This window comes from Neovison vison, chromosome 13 (assembly GCF_020171115.1).
Source record: "Neovison vison isolate M4711 chromosome 13, ASM_NN_V1, whole genome shotgun sequence".
Classification (NCBI taxonomy): domain Eukaryota; kingdom Metazoa; phylum Chordata; class Mammalia; order Carnivora; family Mustelidae; genus Neogale; species Neogale vison.
This window is the reverse complement of record NC_058103.1, coordinates 92328676-92341268: the sequence shown is the minus strand read 5'-3', so window position 1 is coordinate 92341268 and position 12593 is coordinate 92328676. Positions and strand designations below refer to the sequence as shown.

The 12593-nt window shown below is 44.2% G+C and overlaps 1 protein-coding gene across 2 annotated transcripts in view; it reads right to left on the bottom strand.

Annotated features, from left to right (window-relative positions):
• Positions 1 to 360: 360 nt before the first annotated feature.
• SCG5 (secretogranin V) overlaps positions 361 to 12593 on the bottom strand; it is a 53493-nt gene continuing 41260 nt past the window's right edge. The window contains exons 4-6 of one of the 2 annotated variants that reach the window (XM_044232066.1): positions 11829 to 11941; positions 4582 to 4635; positions 361 to 939 (exon numbers count right to left, since the gene is read on the bottom strand). In XM_044232066.1, the coding sequence (XP_044088001.1) occupies positions 844 to 939; positions 4582 to 4635; positions 11829 to 11941 (263 nt within the window). In that variant the 3' untranslated portion in view covers positions 361 to 843. The remainder of the gene's footprint in view (positions 940 to 4581; positions 4636 to 11828; positions 11942 to 12593) is intronic. The other variant, XM_044232067.1, reaches the window with a different exon arrangement.

Here is a 12593-nt window from a genome sequence, read left to right as displayed (position 1 = left end):
GGACCCGGATTGTAGGCTCTGCTGCCTGAGAACCTTGGCGGTGTCAGCCCGAGTCCCCTGTGTGCCCGCAGAGCCCAGCCCTGTGCCTGGCATGTGGCAGAAACCTGGTATTTGATGAACAGACACAAGAACTCAAAGTCAAAGACCTCCGTCCTCATGTACTGACAAGTATCGGTTCCAGATTTTCACGAAAGCCAGGAGTCTCGGTCCCGCCATCTGTAAAATGAAGACGTGGTGCCAGCCCCCATTTACCTCACAGTATGAGCGTTCAGACCAGATAAGATCATATCTGGGAGTTTGTTCTAGTAAGCAAATAAATTGTTTTTATAATGCTCTAAATAAAAAAGCTTCCCACACCAGTGCTCGCATACACATTTATTAAGATGTAGCCAAGTGAAATGTGTCGGCTCCTCCTCTGGAGTGCAGTCTCCTTTACTGACGTGTAACGACGCCCAAGGGCTGGGGGAACTACATAATCAAAATCAAATGCCAGCTTTTCACAGACTCGGCCCAAAGAGTGTGGCCCGAAACACCATTTTAAACTGCAAGCGTTCTGAGGACATTTCATTCATAGTCTTTCTTTTTCCTGTTGGTGACATAGACACTTTAATTTTAATGCCCACTACAGATCCACATTTAAAAAGAAAAAAGCTCTTCTTCTAATTTAGTAGAAAGCGGAGCTGTCCGCGTGAAGGACAATGCAATATCAAAATACAGCTGCTTCTCATCCGTACTAGTCTAAATTAGAAACATGCTGCCGTTCACAGGGGCTCTAATCACACGTGCACATAAGCCATACGGAGGGCTAACAGGCGGTGTGGGTTTCTACCCAGCATCTTCACTTTATTCTGGGTCCTTATCCTCTTCGGAAAAATGGGGGACCGACTTCTTGGCGACCACATTGTCCAGTCTCTGTCCTTGTAGGTATGGATTGACACTCTGAAAAAAAACATGGTTTTGTATTATACGTGAACGTCAGAGACATCTCACAAAAGACGTGAGTGAGAATTGCTTCTGGCCTATTGGGTTAGAAACAAGGGAACAATGGTACCTACCACCTACCTAGTGATTACTCCAATACATGTATAATACCTCAGCGTCTGACAGATGTGTCTAACTGTTTGCTTCACGCAACCAACGAGTTCTTTATCAGATGCAATATGTCTCGCTCCTGCTTCTTGGCACAAAGATTTGGCGTGATCCAGCTAATAAGTTCTCACTACTTAGATGCCAAGCCCAATTCAAAATAACATTATTATTCTATGGCCTTCTTTAGTGGGAGAGAGCATAGGAAACACATTAAATTAGAAGAACGTTCTAAAGAAGACGACAGATCAGAACCAAGTGGGAATTAGCATCTGCAGACTGGTCATAGCATATCCCGTTGTTGTACTGGTTCTTCTGCGCCAATGTTCCACCCCAAGAGGACTCAGCAGTGGCCCAAGCAATCACTTCCACCTTCCCTCAGTCAAGTTCTAAAGCTAAAGAAAAGAAGTAAGCTAAACACAAGGTGCCTTTATTTTTGACTAAAGACTTCATAGTCTGAAATCTTTCATCTGTTGCTTCTCTGAATGAGTCAAGGTTTTTCCAGTCCTCCTCTAATACATATCTATTTTTTGAGGTTTGGATGTGAACTAGTAATTGGAGCTTTACAACATAGTATTTAGCAAGCAGAAAAAATTTCAGAAGTTTTGGAAGATATTTGTTTATTGAAGTCAACTTCCGGTAACTGAACAGTAATATAAGGAAGAAGCAATGGTTGCAAACGGTCAGCAATCCCAAGTCCCGGTGAATAAAGGGCGGCCTTTCATAGGTGGGTCTCTCTTGCCAATGGGACCTTGTCTGCCCTGGTTCTTCTGAAGGGTGAGCAGGTCATTCTCCAAAAGGAATGGACCCTGAGTTTAGTATTTGTAAATGTCTTCCCACATTCTCACAGCTAAAGCCATGCATCATGAAAGGCCCTACTCACCCAGCAGAAATGCATTACAAACAAGCTGAGATTTACAAAGTGTGGGATGTCTTCAAATCTGAGAAAGGATACGTCACCAAAACACAGTACTTTACTGGGAAGGCATCTTTAAAATACTTAAAATAAGGAAAATACTTTTTATAGCAACGATGGTCCGCTAGAATGGCCTGGCTTACTCCTGAGAGTCATGTAAGAACCTCCGGGTAGATGAAGCAAGTGGAGACTGGAAAAGTGTACTCAACGCCATGAACGTCTTCATTGTTTTTTAGTAATAATATTTATTCTGAAAACTCTAAGATATTAAAAAGGGCATGAGATTTTCATGTTTATCAAGTATGGGAATAAAATGTTGATAAACCCTTTAAATAAGATCAGTAGTAGATTTCAAATATTAACAAGAGACATCTTAACATGAGTTTGCAAAGGTGATCATTTTTTTGTTTAAAGGGGAATTGACCTTTTCCTCATGAAGCAACTCAGAATTCAACTGGGTTTGAGTGAATACAGAAAGTTACATAAAACCCACTGAGGGGTCTGTTGTAACTCCAGGGAGGATACCTCTTGGGAAAGGGACTTTCACAGGAGGAAGTTCTTCTCCTAGACCTAGAAAATGACAAATATTGGAGGGCAGGGGAAGTAAATTAATGAGGAAGCAAAGGGAGCAATCACTTGAGCTTTTTTGATAAATGTTCATTAGTACTGAATCCTATACATAAGAGGAATAATAGTAATGATACTTGATCCTCTGAAGAAATCAAGACACTTATATATTTGTCTTCTCTCCTGGGTGAGAGAAACTGGCTAGGTTACAGAGAGATCGTTCTTTCCATTTCCTACCTAGAAGAACCACTACGATCAGATGTTTGATCCTGATGTCCCTTGGAAATCACTGGAGAAGGCTTTGGTGATTGGTGCACTTGAGGAGGTGAGTAAATTCTTTAGTTAAGTGGAAACATCACCTGAGGCTTTCAGTGAGGTAGAAGTATCACCTGAAGTAAGTTCTGTTACCCCATGGGTCCTGAGAGGGTCAGGATTTATGGCATGGCCATGAGTTTTTGTTACTGTCTGAGAATAGGAAGAACTTGATACCACTGGGTCAAAATGACCCTTATTTTCATAATTTCTAAGCCTTTCCTACGTGGAGGAAGTTGAGGCCAAAGTACAATCTTTTATAACATGTGTCCTAGCCAGAATTCTGAGTTTTGGTAATCACGGGTCTCATGGAAAAACGACCTAAATCCTGACCCATGGTCATTAACCAAGTCAGGGCAAAAGGAATGGTGAGCCAGGAAATAGAGACAATTAAAGCTTCATGCTAAGTTATTCATTTTGGGTCGGTCATTGGTCTTATTTGGAAATGTTCTTGTTGTGCCACGGAGAGATATTCAAGCCGTCCTACTGGTAAATTATGTGTATTCTGAGCTCCTGAAATAGAATTTCTTGATGTTCTCTCAAGACCACAATATACCCTTTGGACCCTCTCTGCCACCACTGGCCATCGGAAACTGTGATCACCAAGAAAAACCCCTAATAATCCTATGAACTCTGGGGAAGAAGATCTGTCAATTAATGTTACAACCAGAAAATCGACACCTCCTCGAGTACCCTGACCGGATCCAGCAAAACCATGCAGGACAGCCACAACTACCGCTGTCCGGATTCCCAGATGTTGTCAGGATCCAGGCACTTGTTGTTCTAAAAAAACAGTCAGTGGCCTTGGGTCTATGGCTTGGTTTTCGTATCTAACATGTTACTCTCTGGCAGCACTATGCCACAGAAAAACAGATCTTGAACTTTCTCCTCCACCTGATCAGAAGAAGGCAGGGGACCAGGCACTTCTGTTCACGAGGGCACCAGTGGATTATCAGAACAGACACTGACCACTGATTCAGTCTCCAGGACATAAAATGCACTGGAAACTCAGAGCAAACTTGACCTTCAGCTCTACAAGAGGCAACACCACAGCAGCTCGATGGGCAACACCCAGACCGATGTGCCACCCTGGGCAGCCCCAAGATGGTAAATACCTAAGCCTGCCAGCAAATTCACCAGCCAGCAAGCAAATACAGCAGATTTCATGGACTGGACATCAGTCTGGCTAGGCGAAGAAAAAGGTATGCAGGAGGAATGAGGTTTGGTCATCTCATCTTTTGCCCCTACATTCCTTCAGAATTATTGCCTGGAGCTTGCAGTGCAGCAAGCGCTTCCTTGTTCCTGTCTTGTGTTTTTATATAATTGGTGCAGATGTGTGAGCAGTTGCCCCCAGCAGCCGAGAGCCCCTCTGAGGACAGACCCCCTCATGGGCTCCCTGAACTCCCACAGCCCAGGGGCTGGATGCAATCCACATTTCACAAATGCAATGGAGGTGGCGAGATCACCACCAAGGAGGGCTCCTCGAGGAACCATGTGCTAAATCGTGGGCAAGCCAACGCAGGAGGCAAGGGCATGGACCTTGCTCTCCGGGACCCCAGTCATGCCCTCCCAGGATGGCACATGAAAGGCTTCGGCTTCGGCTATTTTCCAACAACGGAGAGCGAGTTACACTCTGGGAAAATAACAGCTCTGGGAAAGCTCCAGGTGTCCCAGCAACAGCCCCGCCAGCCACACGTTACCCTCCGCTTCCGTGTCTGTCCTCCCTTCTTCTTCTCATAAAGGAGTTTCTTGTTCTAGAATGGGAGAAAAAGAAGACACAAATGCACAAGTATGGATCAAATTTGGTGAACGTCTATTTTAGAAGCAATACTGGTGTGTCCCCCTGGATATTTGCATACACATATTTTGGAAACAAAGCTAGATGAAAGGAAGGTCGTGTCAGAAAGACAAACCACAAGAGAAATGCTGGTGGTTGTGTAGCTTTTAATAAAGTTCTCTGCAATGCCCCGAGGCACCCCAGTGTCACCAACAATCATATAAACAGGAAAATACGACATTCGAAAACACACGGGGCACGGGAAACTCAGCTCCTCAGTTTGAACAAGCCTTTGTTTAAAACAAACAGTTTTATCTCATTTTGCTTTTGTATCCAACGCCCTTTTTATGATCGGTACACATAAACTGTTCTCTAGAGGAGTGTCTGACTATTAATAACAATCCTCTGTGTAAATAAATGAGATATTCTGACTTCGGCGACCTTTCCTCCTGTGGCTTCAGTCAGTGTGTGCCCCCAGTCAAGACAATCGGAAAACCATTTGGTCTATAACATTTTTAATAGAGTGAACCTTTTAAAAACTGCCAAAAAACTTCTTGGCAGGAGGAAAGCGATGTTGGGGGAAAAAAAAAAAAAAAACAGGCTCTGTTACCACAGTTTGTATAAGTGTTTCCACATATTGCTGTATTTCAAACACATAGTGGGCTTAAATGAGCTCTAGAATATCAGACACATGCTCCGCAGATTTTTCTTCTACTGAAATTATAAAAGACAGAACACTTAATCTGAAGGCAGAACAGGAGAAGGGGCATTGGGGGGACATATTTGAGTTGTTTTTTTAATTTGATTTTTTTCATCAGAAGGGAAATAATGTATAAAAGAGATGATTCATCTTACTCTAAATAAAATACACTGACTTTTTTTTTTTTTTTTAAAGAGATGACAGCGTTCTGTTAAAGAACAAGTTTTTACAATGCTTCTATCCTCTGAACTGTTTGGATATAGTGTCTTTTTTTTTTTTTTTTAAATGGTAGATTTGGAAATGAAAATGACAAATGCCAAGAATGAGCTTCACAATTTTCATGTTCATTAAAATCTACCCCACCCGCAATTTACAATGCGTATCTCTTGCCCAGCCTCAACTGTGCAGGGAGATGGGGCCAGGGAGTGAAGGGGCCTCCGCTGCCGGAAAGGCCGGTACTGGCCTCACGCAGCCTTGGTCTCCCGCTCACTTGGGGAACTGGTCAATCTAATACTGGAAGGGAGAAAAGACGTGCAGATCACACCCTCGAAGAATGAGCACATCGCCGTGAGGCTCATTCTCGTCGTCTGCAGTTGCTTTTCCGGGGACGTAACCACTCCTGTTGCACAGAGAATGTCTGGGAGCTTGTGCCAAGGATGGGGTGGGGGGGAGGGGGGAGATTGGGGGCGAGGACAGAGGCTCTTCCTGTGTCTCATCAGGGTGCGGGGCCGAGTGCGTGGGAGGGCATGCGGGCCTGGAGCCAGGAGGATGGGTGGGGCAGCCCCTCTGCCCGGGCCTGAGCTCCACTGCGCCGCCAGCAGGGCGAAGGCAGCATCGTTGTCGTTCATCTCCTTTAGAAGGTCCTGGGGCAGATGATAACCCACAAAGAGATTCCCTTCTAAAAGAAGTGCAAAAAGTCTAGCAAGCCTTCCTCTCAGAGATGGTCCCTGGGTTTGCCTAAGAACCAGGGTTAGGATTAGCTGGGATGAAGCTTTCCCACCCGTGCATGGAAGGGCCTAGGGCATTCCTGACTAGCTCTGCTATTGAATGGTTTGGAAGGCGAAGACGGGCAGCGCTCAGCCCCCTCCCCTGACACCCATTCCTTGTAGGTGGGGTGGGGTTGGGGGAGTGGTGAGCCTGTTTTCCACATGAGTAGCAGGTTCAAGTTCACAAAAAGGGCTTTCCATTGTCCCATCAAGATTTTGGACAACTGCCCAGATCTTGGATTCAAATTCCATTCCTAAATGGAACCAGGGACACTTCTCCAAGGTCTGATTCCAGGGCTAAGGCAGGGAAAGTACGAGGATCAATGAAGCTAGAATATCTAATTGTGCCATAAAGTAAGAACATGCTCAGAAAGTGGTGAGTCACGTTAAAGGACAGAGAAGCCAGCTAGGAGACTCCCACTAACTAAATCTAGGATAGTCTGAACACCAAAATAAGTGATAATGGGAATCCACGAATCAATGTTGATAACAAATAAATACATTTTTAAATACATAAATGAATAAATGGGGGAGTAGAGGAGACCCTTGCTTAGAGCAGAATGCCAACCAATAAATGTAGAATGAGTAACAGAGTTGAAAAATCACCACTTGACAACTACCATGATTCTGGCGGGTATCATCAATGGAGACTAAAATTGTTGACTGCGAGGTTCAATGGGGAGAGAACATGTATACAGTCTGAAAGTATCTCCCAACAGATTATTAATTTTACGGGGGGAAAATAGTAATTTTACACTTGAGAAACCTGGCCGACATCACTTAGACCAAGTCACTACCAAATCTGGGACAAAGTGGCATCACGTGTCTTCTGATGTCAACAGCAATTATCACAGAAAGGCATAACTCAAGGCTAATCACATTGGAGACATGAGGAAAACCCCAAGTGTAGAGGGTGCAACTCTTCAGCCAGGCTGAGATCCTGAAAGACAAAGAAAGGCAGAGAGGGTCCTTGTTGCCACTTCTTTTTTGGCTCAGGCTCTGGCCGTGATCAACTGCTTCCCAGAGGAAGCGACCCTATTCACCCCAGCGGGCTGATGAGAAGATATGAAAAGCACTTGGAAAGGAGAAACATTTGCTTTTCAAGAGAACCCTTTCCTGAGTAGCGGTGAGCAATTACTGGGTGAAGGAGGGGGCGACTGCTACCTACGATGGCCAGTCTTTGGGCATAGCCCCTCAACACTGGGAGCACACACACAGTCAAAAAGGCAGTTGATCCTAGACAGGACTCGATGAGACCCCTGTGAGGGTGCATTATGAGCCATGAGTCATGAAAGATAAGGGACCAGTTGTTTTGTTATTTTTTTTTAAGATTCTATTTATTCATTAGGCACAAGCAGGGGGAGAGGCAGAGGAATCAGTTTTTAAAGGACTCTAGGAGTCAGGTGGTCCAGTTCGAACCCAGATCTGTTGATCATCAGCTTTGTGCTGTCAGGCAGGCTACCCATGCTCCCTAAGCCTGGATTTTCTCATCTGTAAAATGGGAGTGATTGGGATGGGCAGATCGAATGAGATAATTCATGTACAGTATTTAGTACAATGTCTGGCACACAGTAGGTGCTCAATAAATATTACTATTCACCACCATACAATAAAATCAATGACTATTATTCTTCGTCTTCATTCCCGTCATCAAACAGAGGGCCTGGAAAGCATGTGATGTGCATTTGACCAATGTGTCTTGATGCATTAACAAAGAGAAAGTAATGCAGGAAACAAGACAGACGCTGATATTTATAATATATGAATCACTGCTAAAGACCTAGCTGAGCTCTAGCTAATGTCAAAAACAGGCGAATGATATTAGCATATAAGGAATCGCGGCATTGTGTGCCATTCTCTTGTGCAAGAACATTACTTTGTTAACTTACAATCTCCCGGAGCTTAGGACAAGCTTGAGACCATCATTCTATATAAACAGTTAGGAAGGCCTCTCAACCTCAGTGTAGAAAAGCAAAACATGCAGTAGCTCCCCTTTATCCATGGTTCTGCTTTCCATGGTTTTAAGTTACCCGTGGTCAACCACGGTCTGGAAGCAGATGATCCTCCTTCTGACATACAGTCAGATATTAGTGTTACATCACAATGCCTACATTATTCATCACAAGAAGGGTGGTATAGTTACAATAAAGATATTCTGGGAGAGACCACATTCATATAACTTTGATTACAGTATATCGGGATAATTGCTCAACTTTATTATTAATTACTGTTGTTAATTTCCTACTGATTCATAAATTCAACTTAATTGTGTATATAAAGGAAAACACACTATACATAGTGTTTGGTACTATCTGCAGTTTCAGCAATCACTGGGGGTCTTGGAACAAATCCCCCTTGGTTACAGGAAGACTACTGTACTCAATTCATACTTCCATGTGAAGATAAGCAAATCAGGGCACCTGGGTGGCTCAGTCGGTTAAGTGGATGCCTTCGGCTTAGGTCATAATCCCAAGGTCCTGTGATCAAGTCCCACACTGGGCTCTCTGCTCAGTGGGGAGCCTGCTTCCCCCTCTGCCTGCTGCTCCAACTGCTTCACTCACTCTCTCTGACAAATAAATAAAATCTTAACAACAAAAAACAAATCAAGCAAATTATGTTTCACTGCCAGGTGGTACTGAGAAAATAAATGAGAGAAAATTAAGTTTAAATAAACACATCATTACAAATGATAAAATTGTATAAACATTGTTCCTGGTCATCAATCTGTAATACCAGTCTGTCCCGGTTTTCAAGAAGAGGCAACTAAAGTTCTCAGAGAGAAGTTTCCATCTCTCCCGCTTCCTCAAAAAGGCTCTCTGACCTCGCTCACACTTTTCTCAGTCTCTTTCCTGCTTCCTTTTGCTCATTTCCATTCTTTTGCCTTCCACTTCCTCGTGGGCTATTGTACAGTTGGCCATGCGAGGCCTCCGTCTTGGATATCCCTCGGCCGTTCTCCTCCCCCTTTGCCAGTAATGGCACCTGGTGCTCATGGGATGGCTAGTCCATGAAGCTGGACGGCACGCCATTGGGCTCATTGTGATTTCATGCCTTTCATCTCAACCACGCAGCGGTAAGTTCGTGGAAGACCAGCTCCATGTCTTGAAGACTACTGTATATCAAGCACCTAGCACAGCACATGGAAAAAAGCAGGCTCCGTATCTTCCACTCGTTCTTTGCTGAACCTGGCCCTTGCTTCTGTTTGGCCACACTTTGCCCCTCTGTTATGAAGTCCTCCTCAGGGTTCCTCTGTACTTTCCTACTTTCCCCCACCTTCTCTGCTCCCCTCATTCCCTCCTACCTCCCTCTCTTCTTCACTCCATCCTTTAAAAACTTCCCTCAGAGGAAAAGTTCATGCTATTTCTAGTAAACTTGACATAGCTCTTCTTTCCTCCTGCTATATTTACACCATATACCATTCTAGCCAGCTCCCCAGCCACCTTCGAAATGTCATAGGTTCTTACCACATGGGGGTGGTTCACTTGAATCCACTATATCCATGGCCTTTGTAGCTGCAATGACTTCATATATTTTTTTCTTGCCTTTAGTCTGTTCTTTCTCTATTGCATCTTTCCACATGCCACCAGAATAACCTCTTTCATAGACTTTCATGAGTTCAGTCTCCTGTTCAAGAACCTATAGATGTTTGCCTATATTAGTCAACATGTTCAAATTCTACTAGGAGGCCTCAGAATGGCTCCACAAACAAGTCTCCCTAACAGAACCACTTATGAAAAAGAAGAGAAATAGAATTAATGCATTTTGGAAGAAGCAAAATTAAACTTGCTGTGGTGTTTTTGGATGGGAAATGTGTCCAGGTCAAGGGTAGAGGGAATCAATTCAATGCAAACCTTAAAACAAGGTAATGGAAAAATGAAAGTGAATGTTCATGGGGACAGACATCTCTCTCTAAAACAGTCTAAAAGGAAGGGAGGGATTTTAGTCCTAAGACTACAGCAAGGTCAGCGGTAGCCATGAGCTGAGCAGGGACGGAAAACTCTAGAAACACTTAGGCAGGGATATCTGCTCATCCATTCATGCCGTAGATGTACTGAGCAGCTACTTCTACATAAATTAACACTCTTTGGTGTTTCCCACTTTTCCCACAGGGCTTTTGCCCTTGATTACATAGGCCCGACCACAGGAGCACAGCTATATCGCTAGTCCATTGTGATCTCGTTTCACCCATTGTCTGAGCCTGTTGGGATCTTCTTGAATCCCGACTCCGGTCACTCAGTGTTCTCCCTTCCAACTCTTCTCAAGGGTCACCCCTTGAGAAGCTCATAAGTACGTGTTCTATATTTTCTATTACAAACATTTCTAAAGACGTGGAGCGGGGTAGGGCCATGACATGCGGGATACCACGTTAAGTCTCTCTCCCTATTGATGAGGATTCCTTCCCAACCTCCCTTTGGGTGAGGTTCTCTTGCCGAGCGATCCTGCCTCTCTTCACCTATTCCAAGAGGAGATCATGAAATATCTCATCAGGTAGTTTGCTGAGATCCAAGTGCACCATGTTCACTCCATCTCGCTGGTCAAGCTGACAAGTAAATGAATGACACTGGCGAGTAGAAAAATATAGTCAGATTGACAAAACTTGCTTTTAACAACCGTATGCCAAATGGTGATGATTTCTCTTTCCAAGGGCCTACAATCTCTTTAATGGACAGTTAAGAGACTCTTGCCTAGTACTGACAGCAAGTTCACTGCTCTGCATTTAGAATTTTTCCTCTCTTTCCATAGAGCAGAATTACATACGTCTGTTTCTAAGTTTCTTTTTTTTTTTTTTTTAAGATTTATTTATTTTAGAGAGAGAGAGGGAGCATGAGTAGGAAAAGCAGAGGAAGAGGGACAGAAACTTAAGCAGACTCCACACTGAGTGCAGAGCCTGATGCAGGGCTTGATCTTACCACCTGAGATCACAACCTCAGCTGAAACCAAGAGTTGGACACTCAACCAACTGAGCAAACCAGGTGCCCCTGTTTCTATGCATCTGATGTCATTTTTTCTTGGTCCTGCAGAGATCATCTCCCTCAGTCTGGAGAGAGAATTTGCAAATTTTCTCAGTATCCTTTTCTTTCTTTCTTTCTTTTCTTCTTCTTCTTCTTCTTCTTTTTTTTTTTTACAAAAATCCCACCAAAAAATAAACCAACTTATAGACTTCCTACATGACTTTTGTGAAACCCTGGCAAGACTTTAGGATGTGTTATGACACAGGCTGTGGAGAAGACCAGAGTTGAAGTCTCTGGAGACTACAGCTGCTGAGATGGGTTTAGGTCACTGACTTGTGGGACAGGGAGGCATCTTGCATCCTAGACATGCGTGTGTTTTGGTAATTACATAAATTCCCTCTCAACCAGAGATTCCTGAAAAATCAGCTTCTAAACAACTTTTCTTCTCTCACCCCACCCACATTGCTTATTCCCGCCATCAGCACCTTCAGAATGCAAGAGTGGAAGATCTACTAGTCATTAAGATGGGACTTACCCACTTGCCCAAGCCTGGATAGTCATGTTCTGGATCAAAGAGGTGCTGGTGCAGCTGAAATTCTCGACTGAACTCTGCTGTGTCGGGGGTGTTCTCTAGACATCCATCATCTACTACAAACAACAAAAGGCTTTTGAGGAATGGCCAAGGCATCTATTGTTATTCTAAGAGTGAATTTATTAAAAACCACTAGACATCCAAAGGTCGGCATCTGTCCACATCAGTCACTCTGGAATTTGCTCATCCCAAACCCTCACTCCTCCTCCCACCTGTGGCAGAGACTGGTTGGCTACTCACCAAACCCACTTCCCTTTCCCCCTCGGCACAGCTAATTTCCCAGCCTTGCCTGGCAGGCAGGTGGAGTCATATGCCTGAGTTTGTGCCAGTGGAATGTGGACAGAAGTGATGTATTCAGCTTCCAGGCCTGGCCCATAAAAACCTCCTATGTGATCCCATCTCCTGCCCACCTCCCCCCAACCCCCCTGCTGCTCTGCTCGCTACATGCTGCTGGCCAGGGCAACTGGGACTGTCACGTGTCAAGAGGAAAGATGGCACTTTGGGGTTGACAAACCATCCATCCCGGTAACACCCTCACCCACCTCTAGTAGGATGTCACATGGGTGAGAAATAGCCTTCTGTTGTGTTACCATTATCATTCTTATCTGTTAAAGAGCAAATAGTCCCTTAACGGGTGTATTTCCATTCTACATGACTTGCTGGTGTTTTCTCCTGGGTGAGCTCTTCAGAAACAATTTCAGCTTCTTG